Below are 17,964 nucleotides of genomic sequence, written 5' to 3' on the forward strand. Positions count from 1 at the left end.
TTATTTATCTCAAAAATGAGGATGCAAACTTTAATAAATGATTTTGCAATGCTCCCTTTTGCACCGCTGTAGACCCGGGCCTGGAAAGAGCTTAGGCCAAACACAGATCTAACAAAAATATGACATTTATAGGCCAATAGTGGCCACCAGATCTTCAGTGTGAAATGAGGTGTGGATATCAACATGTTAATGCACTTAATAAATATGTCCTTTCACTCCCTCCTAAGTCTGGATTTATGTTTGGATTGAATTCTTTACTAAATGCCACAATTCCACAATTCTATATAAACCTAAACAGGGCTCCGTGGCTCAATGTTTGTCTCCCATCCCCCACTAAACATGGAAAATTGACCTCCCCCTCCAGTGACTGTGACCATCCCCCTCCCCTCCCTCCCAGCCACTCTATTTTAAAAGACAACAGATAACACTTTAACACACAGAAGGTAGACATGATCACTACTGTAGCCAAACTGACTTGTCCCTACATTTCACTACATTATTATTATTATTATTATTATTATTATTATTATTATTATTATTATTATTGTCGTTAATAATAATCATAAAATTATTAGGCCTATTTTATTTCTCTGAAGGTAAACTATAGCCATTTGCCTTTTTAAATGTCCATCCATGCCTTTATTTTATCTTACAGCCTTCAGGCCTGTATTTTCTGTTATTAGTCAGTGTTTAATGTTTCATCAAATCGTGAAAGTGAATTCCTGGTTTGTGAATTGTTGTTCACCTGTGGCATTAAACTTATTTCTTATTTCTGAGAGGTTTGAAGGTCGCCACCTAGAGTTAGACTGTGTTTGGTACATGTCAAACTAAAGCCAACAACAGCAAAAAGACAAAGTGATGATACAGGAGAGTCCAAACCTGGGGCCAAACGTGGCCCTCAGGGTCACTCATCATCACATCATATGATGAAATACTTCACCTTAAGGAGATACACTGCAGCGGAATCTTAAATTATCTTAAATTTAGTATCTGAGTAAACAAAGCTAGCTTTTTGGGGTTTTTTTTGTAGGGTCTATGGATAAATCATAATGAGTGTGCTGGGGTATTACATTTGCTTTTGTTCCCTGTCCTGTTTTACATCAACCTGCTGAGGGACTGAAGATGGAAATGAATCACATTGGCTATAATCTTTACATATTTACATTTTTAAATGTTCTGTAAACTGTTGGCTCTTATGAACAGTTATGGGGCTGTGGCCTCTACTGTCATTATGGGCCAGTGATGTGAGCTGGGACAAAGCACAAATAACAAAATAACAGCAGGACGAAGTGACAACATATGACATGCCCTTCACTTTTAACAGTTTCACCTGGTGGTCTAATATATATATATATATATATATATATATATATATATATATATATATATATATATATATATATATATATATATATATATATATATATATATATATATATATATATATATATATATATATATATATATATATATATATATATATATATATATAATCAGATAGAAGTAAAGCTGAAATTGATCTTTAAGGACTGAGTTAAACGTTTCTACAGACACTTTCAGATGACACATCTGCAGATAAAAGTGCTCAACACAGAGTCAGAGGAATCTGAGAAATCCATGATCAATCAGGCCAGAAAAAAATAAAATAAAACCTCTAAGAAGTAGCTTACTTTCAAAAGGATCCTGCAAGTCCAAAGACATTCTAGACTGGTGGCATCCTCCCTCACAGAGAAGCACAGAACTCTCCACGTCCTCCACTGTGGCTCAAGTAGAAACGCCACACACCAGGACTGAAGAAACAGCGCCCTCTACTGTCCAGATAGTGTGCCTTTGTTGTGAAAGAGGTGGATGGAGCCTGCAGGGAACTTTCGATTTGCAAAACTCAAAAAGTAGAATAAAGGGAAACATGTTTTCCTGTCCACACTTACATATTTAAATGTACAACACAAATGTTAATTTTAAAGAGTTAAACCCACTGAGCCACTGTTCTGTGAACAAATGGAGGCTGAGTGGTTCCTCTGACTAAACAGGGACTGGGGATTATAAGAATGTGTGTGTTATGTGTGAAAACACCTCCATCATTACCTGTGTCAGCAGAACGATGGGCCATATGGTAAAAGTCCACACTGTTGTGTTGCTGCATTACCAAGTAGACTACACCACAAAATATAGTTTGGTAAAAAATACATACAGATTTTTATTAACATTTTATTTTATTATTTTATGTTTGAAAAATGCTAAATTATTTGTTGATTTGATTGAATTTAAAAAGTGAACTGCATGGTGAGGACATGTTTGCTGTGTTTTCATATTGATGCTGTTGACCCTGTGGATCATGTGATCCTCTTTCAGGGACTAGAGCACTAGTGGGCATCTCTGGTACTGCACTAAAATGGTTCTATGTAGAAGGCCAGTAGAATTATTCAATTTACTTTGTTGAAATTGGTAACTGTGTTTCAGTTCACATGGTCCTGACCTGTGGGGTCCCCCAGGGGTCAATCTTGGGACTCCTGTGTAATCTCTACATGCTGCTGTTAGGTCAGTTAATACACAGCTATACTCCTACCATAACTATGCAGACGACACTCAGATCTATGTCTCACTGCAGCAGGTGAATATGGACCAGCCACTCTGCCACTGCATCCAAAAGATCAGTGTGCGGAGGCAAAACAACCTCAGCTAAACTCAGACAAGACTGAAATGATGGTCACTGACAGAAATGATCAAGTTCAACATATATGAATTTATCTTTTGGATTACAGGGTAAACAATAGGGAAAACTGTCTCTTGTCCCCATCTATGAGACATCGTCACACTCAAGAATGTGGTGATTTGCCCGTAGCTCTTGAGAAGATATCTGTGTAATCCCTCAGTGTAAGTTTTTTCACTCCTACAACGTTTTGTTAAGTTGACAGATTTTATATTTTTCTTTTGCTATTCTAAAATATAAAAACAACATTTGTGCATACATACATAAGTACATATGTGCGTATTGTGTGTCTATACAAAGCCCCAATCTGACCCTGCATCAACACATGTTCCAGTCGTATCAGTCACTCGTCTTATTTGTTTTTGAGAATTGGCTTCAAGTTGCAAAATTATGAAATAGGCACAAGCAATGAAGCTTTATCATCATAGTATAGAAATGTTAATTTTTTATTATGTCATAATATAGGTGTATACACTCTGTCTTTCTTTATGTTATTTTAAGTATTTTATGTGTGTATTTTGTTTCATTTGCCTTGTCATTTTTTTATTATTATCATTATTGGTTTAAGAACAGTTCTCCTTTCTTCAAATGAGGGCATAGTTAAAATGTAAATTGAGTTCACTGTGGCATTTTGTGTGATGTAAAACAATACTCAAGTCACTTTACTGAGATGTCACATTAGAGTCTATTTTTAGTTTATTTTTAAGTCTATTTTTTAAATTATTTTAAGCTATTTATCCATTATCTTGTTTTATTGCATGTAACGTTTTCCTTCTGTTCTTTAACTGTGCGGTGCAATACTGGAATTTCCCCACTGTGGGACTAATAAACGTATATCTTATCTTAAACATTATATTTGAGGCCGCTGTAATGCTCCTCCTGACCTGTAGAGGCGCTGCAGTTTGTGAGCGCGTGTTAGCGTCAGCCATCTGCCGCAGTTGAACAGCCGCATCGCCCCAGCAGCGCCATAGCGGACTGGAAAATGGAGGATAGAACGAAAAGTCAAAAATGAAACGTCTTAGCGAAAACAAGTCTTGGTAAGTGCGTCAGAATGTGTGAATAAAGCCACAGTTCTGTTTTAAACATGTGTCAGCGCGGATGAGTCTCTGCTGAAAAACCGCTCCAGAGGCTAAAGGTTCACGGCCGGAGCAAGGCTAACGTCCTCCAGAGCTACAGCAAAGTGACGCTTATGTGGGACTTTACTCCAGGGTTTATGACTATTTACACTGTTAGTATGAATCCAAACGTGGGACTTGACATGCTAGGTGTCTGTTTGTTGTCTTTGAGTTGAACTATATTCTGTTTTTAACGTCGTCAAACCCATGCTAGCTAGCATCGTGGTGCTAGCCCAAGTTGCTAGCTGTTCCTGAGACTCGACCTGTTAGCTGTGGATGTGACTCGTGCTCCAGGTCGCTGTGGTGCTCTTGTTTAATGTGTCCGTGCCGTCAAAGCTCCATATTCCTCCATCTTTACTGACGCTACGTATTTTCCAAAGCCTGGCTGCGTTTTGTCCGTCTCCTCTGGGCTGTAGCTTGTTAAAGTTTGCTTAGCGATAACTGGGATTGTTTTGTCTTCAGTTGGCGCAATCATATCAGAGCTTGGTGCATCCTTAAAATACATGTCGCCGTTTGTCTGCACTGTTTGTTTCGTTTTGTTTCACAGTGCGTTAAAAATACTCGTGCAGCGCGGCCTGGTGCAAACGTTGCGTCTGTAAAAATGCTGCAGTTACATTGATGGATCACGGACACTGTAAATGTATCTTCGAGTCTTTGTAGATTATTGAACATCGCACTGTTCCAGTTGTTCAGTAGCGTTTGCAGAGTGCCCCTAATGGTTCGTTGTATATTTTTTGGTATTTGTCGGACCACTCCCACTTCCTCTGCTAAAATGTCCCCCGTCACGTGGCACTAAATCATGAGGACAGACTTGCCATTGGACAGTTCTGTGTGCGCAGGTCTGTGTAGGTTATCCGCGTTGTGGCGCAAATTAAGAGGATTTCTTAATAAATACACACTTTGAACATTTCAAAATCCTAGGTAACTCACTTGGAAGAGTAAATTGTTTTACAGCCATTATGTTGGCAGTACAAATTCTGTTTTTTCACCCCTCAGACAAGGTGTTTGAATGGCCAAAGGTGCCTGCCACTTTTCAGCCAGTCTGCCTCTGGGCAGCTAGTCTTTATGCAGCTCCCTTGCACTGAATGTGGCTAAGATGTGAAGATGCATTGTTTCTTTTAATATGAAAACATTCTATCTTTGTCTCAAGTAAAATAAGTATTATTATTGTATAATTGTTTTTTATCCTTGTAATTTTGTTGTTTCATTATTGAATGCTGATATTTTTCTTCCTTTTCCAGATAAAATATTCCCAAGAAGACGGTCCTCTTTGATCGACAAACTATTTTGATCTATCACTACAACTGGTAAGTAATGAATGTGCATGGTGTGGCATTTCACTTTGTGCTTTTTAATTGTTTTGCTCAGTTTGGATTTTTAGAAGATACTGTTAATTTAAATATCTAGTAAAGTTTTGTGATACCATGGATTATTGTATGTAGGGAACATGTAAATGGGGTCAGCAACTTCATTTTGCAACTTGAATTCCCAAATACGATGGAAAATCAAAATAAGTCTTAATACTTCTGTCTAGATCTTGATGAACTATCATCCTGCGAGGACTAAAACACTTGAGTTTCATCTTGGTACCGTATCCTAAGGAGAGATGCCAGTGGAAGCAGCAGCAGACAGCCCAGAAATCCCCTGTCCTGTTCGACGCAGTGGCAGACAGGCAAAACGCACAGACAAACTCGAAGAATTCCTCTCCACTGCCAAAAGAGCTGCAAGAAAGAGTGCTCCTCCCAGTCTTGAAGGTGGTGATCCTCCTTCTCAAACTCCGACTGATGCTGAGACAGCCTCTGAGGCCAGCTTTGATGGGAGTACTGAAGCAAAGGCGGAGTCTCCAGAGCGGAGGACAAGAAGTGGAACAAGGAAGCAGTATACAAGAAAACCACAAAGAGCAAGGCAAACCAGGAGCAAAGGTGAAGTCATGGCTAAAGACGAGGCCAGCTCTGGGAATGAAGAGGAGAACAAAGGAGAAGAGCCTTTAAAAACCCAGGATGAGACCAAACCTGAGGCAGTAGAGGATAGTCCAACTATTCCTGACAACACTAATGTCGTTGAACCACAGACCGAGACGGTCTGTGAGAAGGAGGAAGACAAAAATGACAAGGAAACAGACGAGACTGAAGATGAAGAGCCTGAGAAGCCCGCAGTATTGGTCAAACGTGGACCCATAAGAACGTATATCAATAAAAAGAGAGCTGCCAGTAAGAACACTACTAATGTTAAAAACTCGGCCCAGGTAAATAAAGCTGCCACAAAAGAAAACAACAAAACAAGAGGCGCAACCACAGCCAAGTCCCAGAAAGAAGAACTAGAAGACTCCTCCTCTACGTCAACCACTTCTTCTTCAGATGAGTCGGACGATGGAGGTTATGACCCAAATGCGCTGTACTGCATCTGTCGACAAAAACACAATAAACGGTATGTGCTTTGAGAAAATGGATTTAAGTAACACATTTTGCATCACATTTGTAATTACAGGATCTTGTATGACATGACATAGATAAGAAATTAATATGTAATGACAATAATGGTAATCTTTATAATATTAGAAATGTTTTAATCATCTAAATGACATATAGAGATGAGTCTATACAAAGTATTGCCATTAACTATGAACTTTTAATTACATGTGATCCTCAGGTTTATGATCTGCTGCGACCGATGTGAAGAATGGTTCCATGGTGATTGTGTCGGCATCACCGAAGCACGGGGACGACTGATGGAGAGAAATGGAGAGGACTATATTTGCCCAAATTGTACTGTCAAGAAAAACCAAGTTTTGAGACCAGCGACATCTGGCCTGTCTACAAGCGCTGACAAACCAAAGGCTGAGAGTGTATCTTCTGCCCCTGTCGTATTTCCTGAAAGGCCTGAGCCTACAAAGGACCCTCAGCCCATGGATCAGACTGGTCAGCCCGCACAAGTCACTCCACTCTCAGCATCTTCTACCGCTGAAGAGAAGGCAGCTGACGACCTGGGAATCAAGGGGAGGATCGAGAAGGCTTCTAATCCCACAGGCAAAAAGAAAATCAAGATCTTTCAGCCGGTAGGTCACTGGACAGGATTTAAGTATAATTTGTGCTGTTTTGTTGTTAAAGTTATGGTAATTGTTATGCGGCTTACATGCAAGCAATGAATGACTTACTAATATAATGAACTTCTTAATTGTATTGTTTACTGAATCAAAGCAGGTAGTGCAGCAGGCAGCAGAACCCAAATCAGAGACGCCGTCTAAGACTGAGCAGAAAGCGCCATCAGACACGGAGAATAAAGTAGCTTCAAATGTGGAAGTGGATTCAACAGCGACCACAGAGGAGCAGGTGATGGACAAAACGGAGGACGCTGCCCCAAAATGTATAGGACCTGGCTGTGAAAAGAATGCCCAGCCAGACTCTGTTTATTGTGGAAATGACTGCATCCTGAGACATGCTGCTGCTGCCATGAAGTCTATTACTGAGCCAAGTCAGAAGGACAAGACCAAGCCTCAGAAGTCGAAAACCAAGGTAACTCGGGTCATTTCAACTTTTAGCCTTCCCCGACCATCAATAAAATTTGACTGAGGTTTCAATTGTTGTCTGTTGTTCGGTATCCATATTTTATAATATTTTCTATATCTACCTGAACAGTTGTATTCATTTGCAAACATTAATGCTTCTTCATGACAAATTGTATGTTGTAGTTTTTCAGCTGTTACTGATTTTTCATTGACATATTAACATTATATTAATTACTGACATGCTCAGTCATTTGTAGCATTTGGGATTACAATAACTGAATCTGTTGTGGAATAGTTGTGTTAGTATGTTAAAGGCCTTGCTGTCATACATCTGAACCACAGTATAAACTTAAATATCTTATTTGTATTTTTTTAAACTAACAAACTTAAGTCTATACTTCCTATCCTCAAAGCTCTGCCTCTTCAGCTTTCATTCATGCCCACTGAGAGGGCTATAGAGGCTCTCTCTGTAGTGGGCATGATTGATCGCTAAGGAAATCGAGCCTTTTGAGGGGCCAACACGCTATATAAACTGATGTGCTCTTGCTTAGAACAAAAACATTCTTTAAAAATTGCCAAAATATTGTTAAATATGTGTTTAGTAATAATTCTCAAGTCCGGTTTTACAGCATACTTTATATCTGTGTACACAAGATTTGTATCATGCATGTAAGGCCAAAATTTCGAAGTATTCTCCTGGACGCAAGGTGCATATTGAGAAGACAAGCTAAGTTAATATTTGCCCAACCAAAACCTGCATCAATGTTTTTGACAATGATTAGCTCAGCCCCTGAAGATGTAGACCTTCTGACCTGCATCATATCAGGAGTGAGTGGTTAGGACTGTGTGCTTTTATTTAACTTTTGTACTCAAATATTAAGGTTGTTCTGAACACTGTTGTGAGAAATATTGAACATATTATGTTTGGTCACAGTAAGTGTGGAAAAGGAGTACCTTTTAATATTTCATTGGTTAAATAAGACATGGATTGAAAAGTTCCCAGATAAGTACAAAGAGGCTTATAAGAAACCATTATAATCAATGAAAATACTACACTTATGAAAAATTAGACACTTTGCCAGATTAAACAGTACAGGATGTCATCTGTATTCATAGTTATCAACTTTAATTTCCCACACCAAAGGTTGGGAACTTACCACTTCACCATTAAGAATTTGCTTATTGCTTAACCAGTCTGACTGACCTTAGTTCAGAATGTATTTTACTAAAAATGTTTTTTGTCTTCTTTTCACCTCAAGAGTGCCACTTACGGTAAGAAGAGGCGGAAGGTGGATAGTGATGAAGACTACAGCCCCGATTCAGATGAGGATGATGAAGACGCACATGCAGAGGAACAGCCACCACCTCCTTCCACGGCATCCTGGTCCAGTGACCATAATTATATTGCTGTCACTCCAGAAAAGACTCCATCTATATCAACAACAGTTTTAAACAAAAAGTGTATGTATCTCATTGAGGGTCTTGAGCTGTTGTTGAACCGCTTGGCTGTTGTTTACATGTGATTTTAAGTATTTATCGATGGTAATTATACTTTAACCTGACTTCAGTGAACCTGTCTGCACACAACGTGGTACTATTTGTGCTTGTTTATTCTAAATGTTTTAATGAAGCCATGACTGCTGCTGAAAAGGTAAGTTGTAGGTAGTGTTTTGGGTAAGTATTTAAATATGAGTCAGAAATCATAAATGATGAGCTTGATTAAAGGTCACATAGAGAAGCTTACACACATAAATGTGCTATGAGCAGGAGAATAGGAGACCTCTATGGTTTTACCTTGTTCTGTATGTTCTGCATCCTGGGCACCTGATGGGATCAGGAAATGGTTTGCCCTGTCATCAACAGGTAGGTGTCAGAATTCCCCAACATGGACTGTACTGTCTTTTGGCCTATGCTTGTAAGTGCCACTTTGTACCCCAAGTGTTGATTTTAATACGAGATCTCATGTAGGTGCCTGGCTTTATAATAAAAGGTGATTATGACAGATTTTTGGAAGCCTCCATTGATTATGTGAGCAGTGTTGGCATGCTGAGATGTCTTCACCACTACTTAATAATCATATAAAACTGACTGAGCTAAAACATTTACTGGATACTGGCATTATTGGATGAACTCCATACAGAAGGCACTCGCTAAAAGAAGACCCTGGCACATGCTGGTTCACTTTGAGATGCTGCTGTGAAGTTGAGATTGGCTCCAAGAAGACTGTGAAGATGGAAGCTCAGTGCAGTGAATGAGAAGTCTTCAGCTTTGCACACATTCTCACCTGATGGTTTTGGCATTTGCCATCTTTGCTGAGCTGCTTTTAATGAACTGTGGATGTTACTGACTTTATAGTGTACTATTGATTTGTACAAATAAGATGAATGGATTTAGAGATGTCAAGTTAGTCTTGTAGAGTAGTTGTTTTGGGTATAAGACTGTTCACATAATCACACACATGTATATTGACTATGACTTGAAAAGCTGGTTGTTTTGGAAACTTGTGGATTCAATGTTGATGTATTATTTGTATACACTATTATTTTTTTGTTTACAAAAACAAAAATCAACATGAAAATGAGCAGTGCTGCTGTTTTTGGTGGCTATTGTTACACAGGTTAGGCAAAGATAAGAGCAGGAGCACTAAACAACTGAAAATTATTGTTGGTTGCATATTTCATGATACTGATATTTTTATTCTAGCATGAAAAAGTTTAAAAATATATATTTTTTTCTACAATAGGTATATTTTCTGAAGGGTAACTATTCAGTGTTTGTCTTGGCCTTGTACCAGGGGTGCCAACAATATATTTTTTATTTAATTAGACCATAGATTTGAACAAAGTTATTTTACTGTGGGATTTAAAGTGTCTCAAGTGGACACGCTGCCATTAAACAAAAACAAAACTTAGCTCAATTTTAAATAAACATGAAATAATGGAATTTCTTATTGAATGATATCAAATATATTGTATATTATGTGAGATGACACTTTGATGAGGTGATTAGTTTTTCTTTTAATTGGAAAAATATACTATTCTGAATGATACAGATTGGTAAAGTGATTTGAGGCATGGTGTGACATCAAACTCCTTCATTCCTTTATTGTGTTATTGATTATTTAAACCATTTTGGCTTGTTCTACATAATACAAGACATGACAGCAAGAATGACATTCTGTTCTTTGTGTGTCCAGCTCCACCAAAAGAAGATAAGCTACCTGAGAAAGAACAAAAAGTGAAGGAAGTGCAGCCGACGCCTGAGACACCTGCCACTGTTACTCCAGTCAAGCCAAAGAAGTCATCCTCTCCTCCTCCTGCAAAGATCTCGAAGGTCTCTCCCAAGGGTAAAAAGTCAAGTCGTGAATCCAGCTCTAAAGTCTCAAAGAAACCCACAATACCTCCAAGCAAGACCAATGCCAAGTCCAAGAAATCAAGCTCTTCCCAGCCCCCCTCACAATATCCTGCAGGTCCGATCCATGTTACTGGAGCTCTGAGAGTCACCAAGTCCAACTTCACCATTCCCAAGAAGCAACCACAACCAAAAGACAGCCAACCCCTGAGCCAGTCATCATCCTCATCCTCCAAGAGCTCCTCATCTTCAAGTTCCTCCAGTCACCACCACCACTCCACCTCCTCATCTAGACACTCACATTCAAGTTCACCTGCACCACCCGCCTCTCCCATGCCACCTCCTCCCAACAACCAGATGAGACAGAACATACGCCGCTCTCTGACGGACATCTTGTATAAGAGGTGGGATCATGATATTTAAGTTATTTTGGTGCATCAATTCATTAAGAAATTACTTGGTGCTAAAAATATATACTTTCTACTTGAATGTGTCACTTTTCAATCATTATTTTTTAACGTCTATAGAAATGTTTTAAATCTAGTCTCGTATTTGGGTAAAAGAAGAAAATATGTATGCCTGCCTACTTTACTTAAATTTTTCATAATTAAAAAAAAGTGTTAATTAACTTGTTCTAACCATCAGGGTGAGTGACAGTGATGATCTGAAAATGACCGAGAGTGAGGTGGGAAAACTCGCATATGCCATTGAGAGGGAAATGTTCAATCTTTGTCTCAGCACTGACAGTAAATACAAGAACAAATACAGGTCCCTCATGTTGCACCTGAAGGATCCCAAAAACAAAGTAAGTTAGCCTGCAGATTACTTTCAAATGCACCCTTCAATTAACTTGCCTTATTATAACGAATATTTTCTTTTATTACAGGGTTTGTTTTACAGGGTTATTGGAGGAGAGGTTACTCCTTTCCGACTTGTGAGACTAAGTTCAGAAGAGCTACTTTCCAAGGAGATATCAGAATGGAGGAAGACCGAGGTGTCAGAGGTATTGTTCAAAAATGCTGATGTAAATGTACATTTCAAAAGGCATTTCATTTTAATTTATTTTCTCCTGTTTGCAAAGTCTCCAAGGTCTCATTCCAAACACAGACATGAGTCTCGTAACATTGACATGGAGGACGCTCCCCCTACATCAGATGCAGATGTATGTATGGCTGCTTCAGCTTCATCCTCTCGTTTGGCTTCTTCTGCAGTAAGTGATGCCTCACTGCTGCTCTGTCTTTTACTCTCCAATAATGTCCACTTAAACTATACATTTAACACATAGCTTACCTTTCATTATATCTTTAGCTTTCCTTTGCAAACTTTACTATCCACCTTCTTGTTAAAATGTCTCAAATGATCCAAACAGTGAGATCTTGACAGATCCTATTGTGAATACTACTCTTTTTGCCTTTAGGACCAAGATGAGACAAACACTGTACCACCAGGTTCCTCTGTGTCTGGGGAGCAGGGGAGCGTCATGCCTGATATTTTTAGTAGTATGCTTAAAGACACAACATCAGAACACCGGACCCATCTGTTTGACCTCAACTGTAAAATTTGTACAGGTATGTGACACTTCATTGTGAAATTGTGAAGTGTAAAATCCTACTGTAGAACTCATATTATGTGTTATACTCAACAACATACAATAATCTGACGTATGTTACCAATTTACATAATCAAAAACTTTATTTTGGTGAAGAAAATATATTGTCAGTGCTCTAAAATGACCAAACTGTTTATTCAGGTCAGAAAAAAGAAGAGGAGCTTTTGGCTAAGAAAGAAAAACATGTTAAAAAAGAGACAAAACCATCAAAACAAGAGCAGATCTCTTCTAGGTCTGGAGATGTCACACCTGCATCCCAGCCCCAGCCCTACCAACACCAGGAAGCCTACACCTACCAACCCACTCCCATTGTGTCGTATGAGCCAACCAACATTGCCTACGAACCAACGAGTGTGGAGCTGTCGATCCAAGAACCACAATTACAGATTTACCAGGAAGATCCCAATCTCTTGGTGCCACCTCCAGTTGCTGCTCCTGTGACTCCTGCAGTCTCCTCTGTGACCATTACCCGCAGAGATCCACGTATGGCCCGACATGGCTCCGCTGGGACAGTTCCTTTTACAGTTCCAGACAAACCTGCCAACAACTTGGCAGAGCCAACCCCAGCTGCTCCAGTTTCTGCACCTGTGGAACCTGGACCAAAAGTTCCATTACCTATGCCCCCTGCACCACCATCTGCAGTGGCTGTGACCAAAACGGTTAAATCAAGGTACTACATTAAACAACATACAATATTATTGCATTTGAATTTTTGCTCGTAACTCACAGCACATCACTTTGTTGTCTACAGTTCTGAGCCGCCACCTGAGGGTGAAACGGCAATCTTCCTTCATGGCCAAGAGAAGATCTGGAAAGGATTTATGAACATGCAAAATGTTGCCAAGTTTGTGACCAAAGCTTACCTTGTGTCGGGATCTTTTGAACATCTTAAAGAGGTAAGTAACTATGTGACACCACAAGCAGCGGACTTGTATATTCTTTTGATGTTTGTATCCTTCATAAGATTGTTTCATGTTTCCCCCACACAGGATTTGCCTGACACCATTCACATCGGTGGAAGAATATCTCCTAATACTGTGTGGGACTATGTAGGGAAACTTAAGACGTCACTGTCCAAGGTAAGCGTAGTTGTGAATATTTATAAATGTTAGAGATAGACAATCCATCGGTTGGTTGATATATTGGGCCAATATTTGGGATTTTTAGCATATCGGCTATTGGCCGTAAATCTCCATCATAGGCCAATATTGTGTTTTGGTCAATCTCCTGCCTAAAAAATACACACAAAATTTTATATTAACACTTTAATACAAAGCGATAACTACACAAAACGTGACAACACAGCTCTTATGGGTTTGTGGTTAAAAAAAGGGCTGTGGATGAGTTTGTAGTAAATTTAAATTGCATCATTTGTGGAAAATCTAAATCGGTCCAAAAATATCAGCCGACCTTGTCGGCCATTAATTGGTCTTGATCCTAAACAATCAGTATCTGCATTGGCCATGAAAAAAAAACATCAGTCGATCTCTAGTAAATGTAAAATATTTTAATAGAAATTGTATACTAATACACTATTCTTCACATGATTTTTGTTGTAGGAGCTTTGTTTAATCCGTTTCCATCCAGCCACTGAAGAAGAGGAGGTTGCCTATGTCTCTCTCTATTCATATTTTAGCAGTAGGAAGAGATTTGGGGTTGTGGCCAACAATAATCGTCGAATCAAAGACCTCTATCTCATCCCTCTTAGTTCTAAGGACCCATTACCACCCAAACTGCTGCCCTTTGATGGTCCAGGTAAACTTTCTTTGGAATCCACAGTATGTGCAGTGTTTCTGTTATTTAGAGATTATGCAATACACATGTTTTTTCATGTTGCAGGACTGGAGCCAGCACGTCCCAACCTCCTCCTTGGACTTTTGATCTGTCAGAAGGACAGGAAACGTGCAGGTGCACCTGTTGATGCTGATGAAAAAAGGTCCAAGATTCAAATAAAAGACACAGATGACACTGGCTTACCGAAGCCAGCTCCAGTGGCAAAAGCAGAAAAAAGTGCACGAAATTCCCTAGAAATTCCTTTTAGCACAACTCCTCCAGGTTCACCTCCACCCTTTTCCTCTGAGACCCCAGGCAGTACCATTACTCCTTCCTCTGTTCTGTCCTTTCTGTCATCTGTTCAAGCCTCTGCTGCAGCAGTGAGCACTGGTAAAGAGTCTCCATCCTTGTCCACTGCTAACCCTTCCGCGGCATCAGCCACTCCTCTCCAGACCATCCTCAAGACACTTTTTGGGAAGAAAAAGCAGGACTCTGAGTCTTCCAACTCTCCCCCAGATCAGGGTGGAGAAACATCCGTTCCATCCGTTAATATTTTAGATCCAATTGTTAAGCAGTTTGCATTGTCTAAAGAGAAGGACTTGGTGGAGGATGAAGATGATCGACCGTACGATCCGGAGGAAGAGTATGACCCGAGCAATGGTTACAATGTACCAAAAAATCCTGCCAAATTAGAGGGAACAAGTAAGATAAATCCTGACACTGTAGCCAGTGATGGTGATGATGTGGCTTATGACCCAGAAGATGAATCTATTTTCGACACCGTCAAAACAGTTATACCTGATCAAACTACAATAGAAAGTGACTGTAGGAGTAAAGCACAAACAATTTTGGAGAGCCTTAAACAAACAGGTCAGCACATCCACCAAAAGCAGGAACAGCCAACAGAGGCTCAACTCTTGGCTCAACCCTCTAAATCACTGTTGGCCAGTACCCAGTTGCTTCAGCTTGGTAAGAAAGTTGAAGAATTGGTTAAGTCCTCATCAGTTTCTCCTTTAATTAACCAGAAAAGAGATCCCAGACAAAGAGGGGATCCTCATCAAATTGCAACAATAAAACAAGAAGCAGCACCTCAGGATAATGAAGTGGCAGATGTCTCTTCATCTTCAGAACCTAAGGCTCCAGCTCCAGTGATGTCTGAGGCCCCTGAAGCAGCGGAGTTTGCTCATGAACCAGACACAACACAGTCTGAGGATGCAGTGAAAAGCGAGACTCTCCCTTTCATTATGGAGTCAGCCAAAGACGAGGTGTCAATTCCTTTGTTAGGAGAGGAAGTGGAAACTGATATGGAGGTCAATTACATGGATGTGAGCAAGACTAAAACTGAACAACCAGAGCCTGAAAAGTCTGAAAAGGAGGAAGACAAATTTAGTATTTGGCCAAATGCTGCCTCTATTCTTAAAACATCTATGGAAACAGAGTATAGGGAAGATAAAGATGAAAAGGATTTCTATAATAAATGTACTAACAGTTCCATTATGACTTCCACAATCCCAGTGCTCACTCCGAGCTCCACCGTGGATAGCAAGTCCCATCACATGCCTCGTCACATTCCTCCACCTGCCTATGACAACGAATACAGGCCTCCACCTGATATACCCCCTCCGTCCAACTTTAGTCGATCAGACCCACTGCAGGGACAAAACCTTCTGATGAGACCCCCGCCCATGACCATGCCACCGCCCATGCAAGGACCCCCACCCATGTCTGGCCCACTGCCAATGCAAGGACCCCCTCCCCCCATCCACATACCTCCTCCCGGCCATGGACCTCCCACAGTGCAAGGGGCTACTGTCCAACCCTTTGGCCCACCACCTGGCACTTACTCGTCCTATCCAAACCAGTGGCCAGCTTCACAACCCCCTCCTCAACAGCTGCCCCATGGTCCTCCCCAGAACATAATGCCAAATCGAGGGCCACCCCCTCCCTTCACTTCTATTGCCCAAAGAGGACCTCCTCCTCAAATCTTTGACCCTTCACTTCGACCACAACATGTGCCACCTGGTCCTCCCCCATGTCTTCCTCCACCCTCGAGTTTTGACCCTCAAAGCGGCATCCCTCCACCTCGATTCACTGGCCCACCACCACCTTTTAACTTGCCAGGAAACAGAGGTCCCCCACCACCTTTCACTGGACCTCCACCTGGACATTTTGACAACCGGCTTCCCCCTCCGTCTCACTTTCCTGCACCTAGGGGACCCCCTCCAAATCAGTTTAGTAGCCACGGAGGGCCACCACCCCCTATTGCAGAACCATTTAAAAAGGACGGTCCTTTCAGTGTTGAATCACACCAGTCTCCAAACACTGTCAGCATGTATAAGGATCAAGGCCCACCGCCAGGTTCTGGTTTTCGGGGACCTCCACCCAATCAATATGAGGACAGAAGGGGGCCCCCTCCCAGTGGAGACATGAGTGGGCAACATTTCAATCCACAGAACCAGTACAGTTCCAGACATCGTTCACCTCCTCACAGGGGGTCTTTTGAAGAACACAGAGGTCCTCCACCTCAAGAAGGTCGTCCCCCGGGCACTCAGTCTTTTGCTGGTTCTGAGCGATATCGTTTTGACCGTCACTCAGATGAGCCCAGACCCATTCGCCACAGTGGCCCATTACTGCCTACACCTACAGATGATCCCAGATCTTCGCCAGGTCGCATGGGAACTCACAGTCCTGATCTACACCGAGAAGACCATTGGCATCGACAGTCTCCTGAAATGAGGAGGAGGAGCTCCTCAAATCGAGAAGAATCACCCCATAGTTTTGGTCGCTTTGAGGGGAGCCACAGGGAATCCTCTTCCAGTGCGCAACAGCTTCCTGAGGAGCTTCGAAGAGAGATACCAGAGGATCGTAGGCGGGAGAGGGAAGGGCAACATCAAGGAAGACTGCACTGGGATAGAAGCCAGACCAGGAGGTTTAGTCGGGAGCAGGACTGGGAACGAGGGAGAGAAAGAGAAGGGGAGCGCAGTCGAGAGAGAGACCGCAGCCGTGAGAAGGACCGCAGCCGTGCAAGTGAGGGTGAACGTCTGAGGGAACTGGAGGGGGAGAGACATCGGGAGTCTGAAGTGGTGGAAAAAAGGAGAGAGCGTGACAGGGACCGGGAGAGGGATCGCGACAGGGGCAGAGAAAGAGAATCCGACAGAAGAGAACACGACCGTGATCGTGACCGTGACCGTGACAGAAACCGTGACAGGGATCGAGAACGGGAGCGCAGGCGGGACAGATCTCGCAGCAGAGAGCGAGATCGTGGGAAAGAACGCACCCGGGACAGAGAACGGGGGAGGGACCGGGACAGAGATAGAGAGAGAGAGCGACGAGACAGGAGTCGAAGCAGAGACAAGAAAGACGACAAAAAGGACTATAAACATGATTCATCCAGAGACAGTGAAAAGGCTGAGCATGACAAAAAATAATGTTGGTTTTATGCACTTACAAATATTCAAAATCTGTATGTAAAACTGTATTTGTAAACTTCATTATTTTGACTAAAGTTTTTGACAGTATTTGTATTTTCTTTATACTTTAAAAGTGACATTTCTTCAGAATGCCTTCTGTTTCTTTGTGATTGTCTTATAGGCATAACCACATTTAACTACTGTCGAAGTACATTTTAAGTGAAAACAATAATGTAACTGATCTCTAACACACCATTTAAAGTGTAAATAGGTGTCCATGTGTATATACTGATGTTTTTAATAAACTTTTCTAAGTAGAAAAAGTAAAAAGCCATATATGTAAAATGGGTAATGTGAAGTTTAAGCAACACTGTTCAGAACTGTGGGCATTGCACGGTACAATGTGTTTTATGTTGGGCAGCTTTGAAATAAAAAGACTTCAACTGTCTGCAATGTAAAACCATCACTACCTTCTGTCTCTTTGTCTTAGT

At 41.1% G+C, this 17,964-nt stretch overlaps 1 protein-coding gene across 3 annotated transcripts; it reads left to right on the plus strand.

The window, feature by feature from the left end:
* Positions 1-3,596: 3,596 nt before the first annotated feature.
* dido1 (death inducer-obliterator 1) lies at positions 3,597-17,936 on the plus strand. 3 transcript variants are annotated; one of them, XM_055221813.1, is made up of 16 exons: positions 3,597-3,747; positions 5,067-5,132; positions 5,360-6,252; positions 6,475-6,880; positions 7,023-7,337; positions 8,590-8,791; positions 10,527-11,085; positions 11,327-11,486; positions 11,568-11,684; positions 11,763-11,843; positions 12,099-12,249; positions 12,432-12,960; positions 13,042-13,186; positions 13,280-13,369; positions 13,850-14,045; positions 14,130-17,936. In XM_055221813.1, exons 3-16 carry the CDS (start codon positions 5,432-5,434, stop codon positions 17,489-17,491), a joined length of 7,134 nt encoding a protein of 2,377 aa, XP_055077788.1. In that variant the 5' UTR covers positions 3,597-3,747; positions 5,067-5,132; positions 5,360-5,431; the 3' UTR covers positions 17,492-17,936. The 3 variants fall into 3 exon arrangements, with proteins under 3 accessions (XP_055077788.1, XP_055077786.1, XP_055077787.1); XM_055221811.1 differs by having other exon boundaries at positions 3,605-3,747; positions 11,763-11,891; positions 14,130-17,923; XM_055221812.1 differs by having other exon boundaries at positions 3,647-3,747; positions 7,026-7,337; positions 11,763-11,891.
* Positions 17,937-17,964: the final 28 nt, after the last annotated feature.

Source organism: Periophthalmus magnuspinnatus, chromosome 5 (assembly GCF_009829125.3).
Source record: "Periophthalmus magnuspinnatus isolate fPerMag1 chromosome 5, fPerMag1.2.pri, whole genome shotgun sequence".
Classification (NCBI taxonomy): domain Eukaryota; kingdom Metazoa; phylum Chordata; class Actinopteri; order Gobiiformes; family Gobiidae; genus Periophthalmus; species Periophthalmus magnuspinnatus.

Coding starts and splice junctions, on each gene's coding strand:
- dido1 (XM_055221811.1), top strand. CDS start 5,432: ATGCCAGTGGAAGCAGCAGCAGACAGCCCAGAAATCCCCTGTCCTGTT. Junction 6,881..7,022: donor AAATCAAGATCTTTCAGCCG/GTAGGTCACTGG, acceptor ACTGAATCAAAG/CAGGTAGTGCAGCAGGCAGC. Junction 11,685..11,762: donor GGAAGACCGAGGTGTCAGAG/GTATTGTTCAAA, acceptor CTGTTTGCAAAG/TCTCCAAGGTCTCATTCCAA.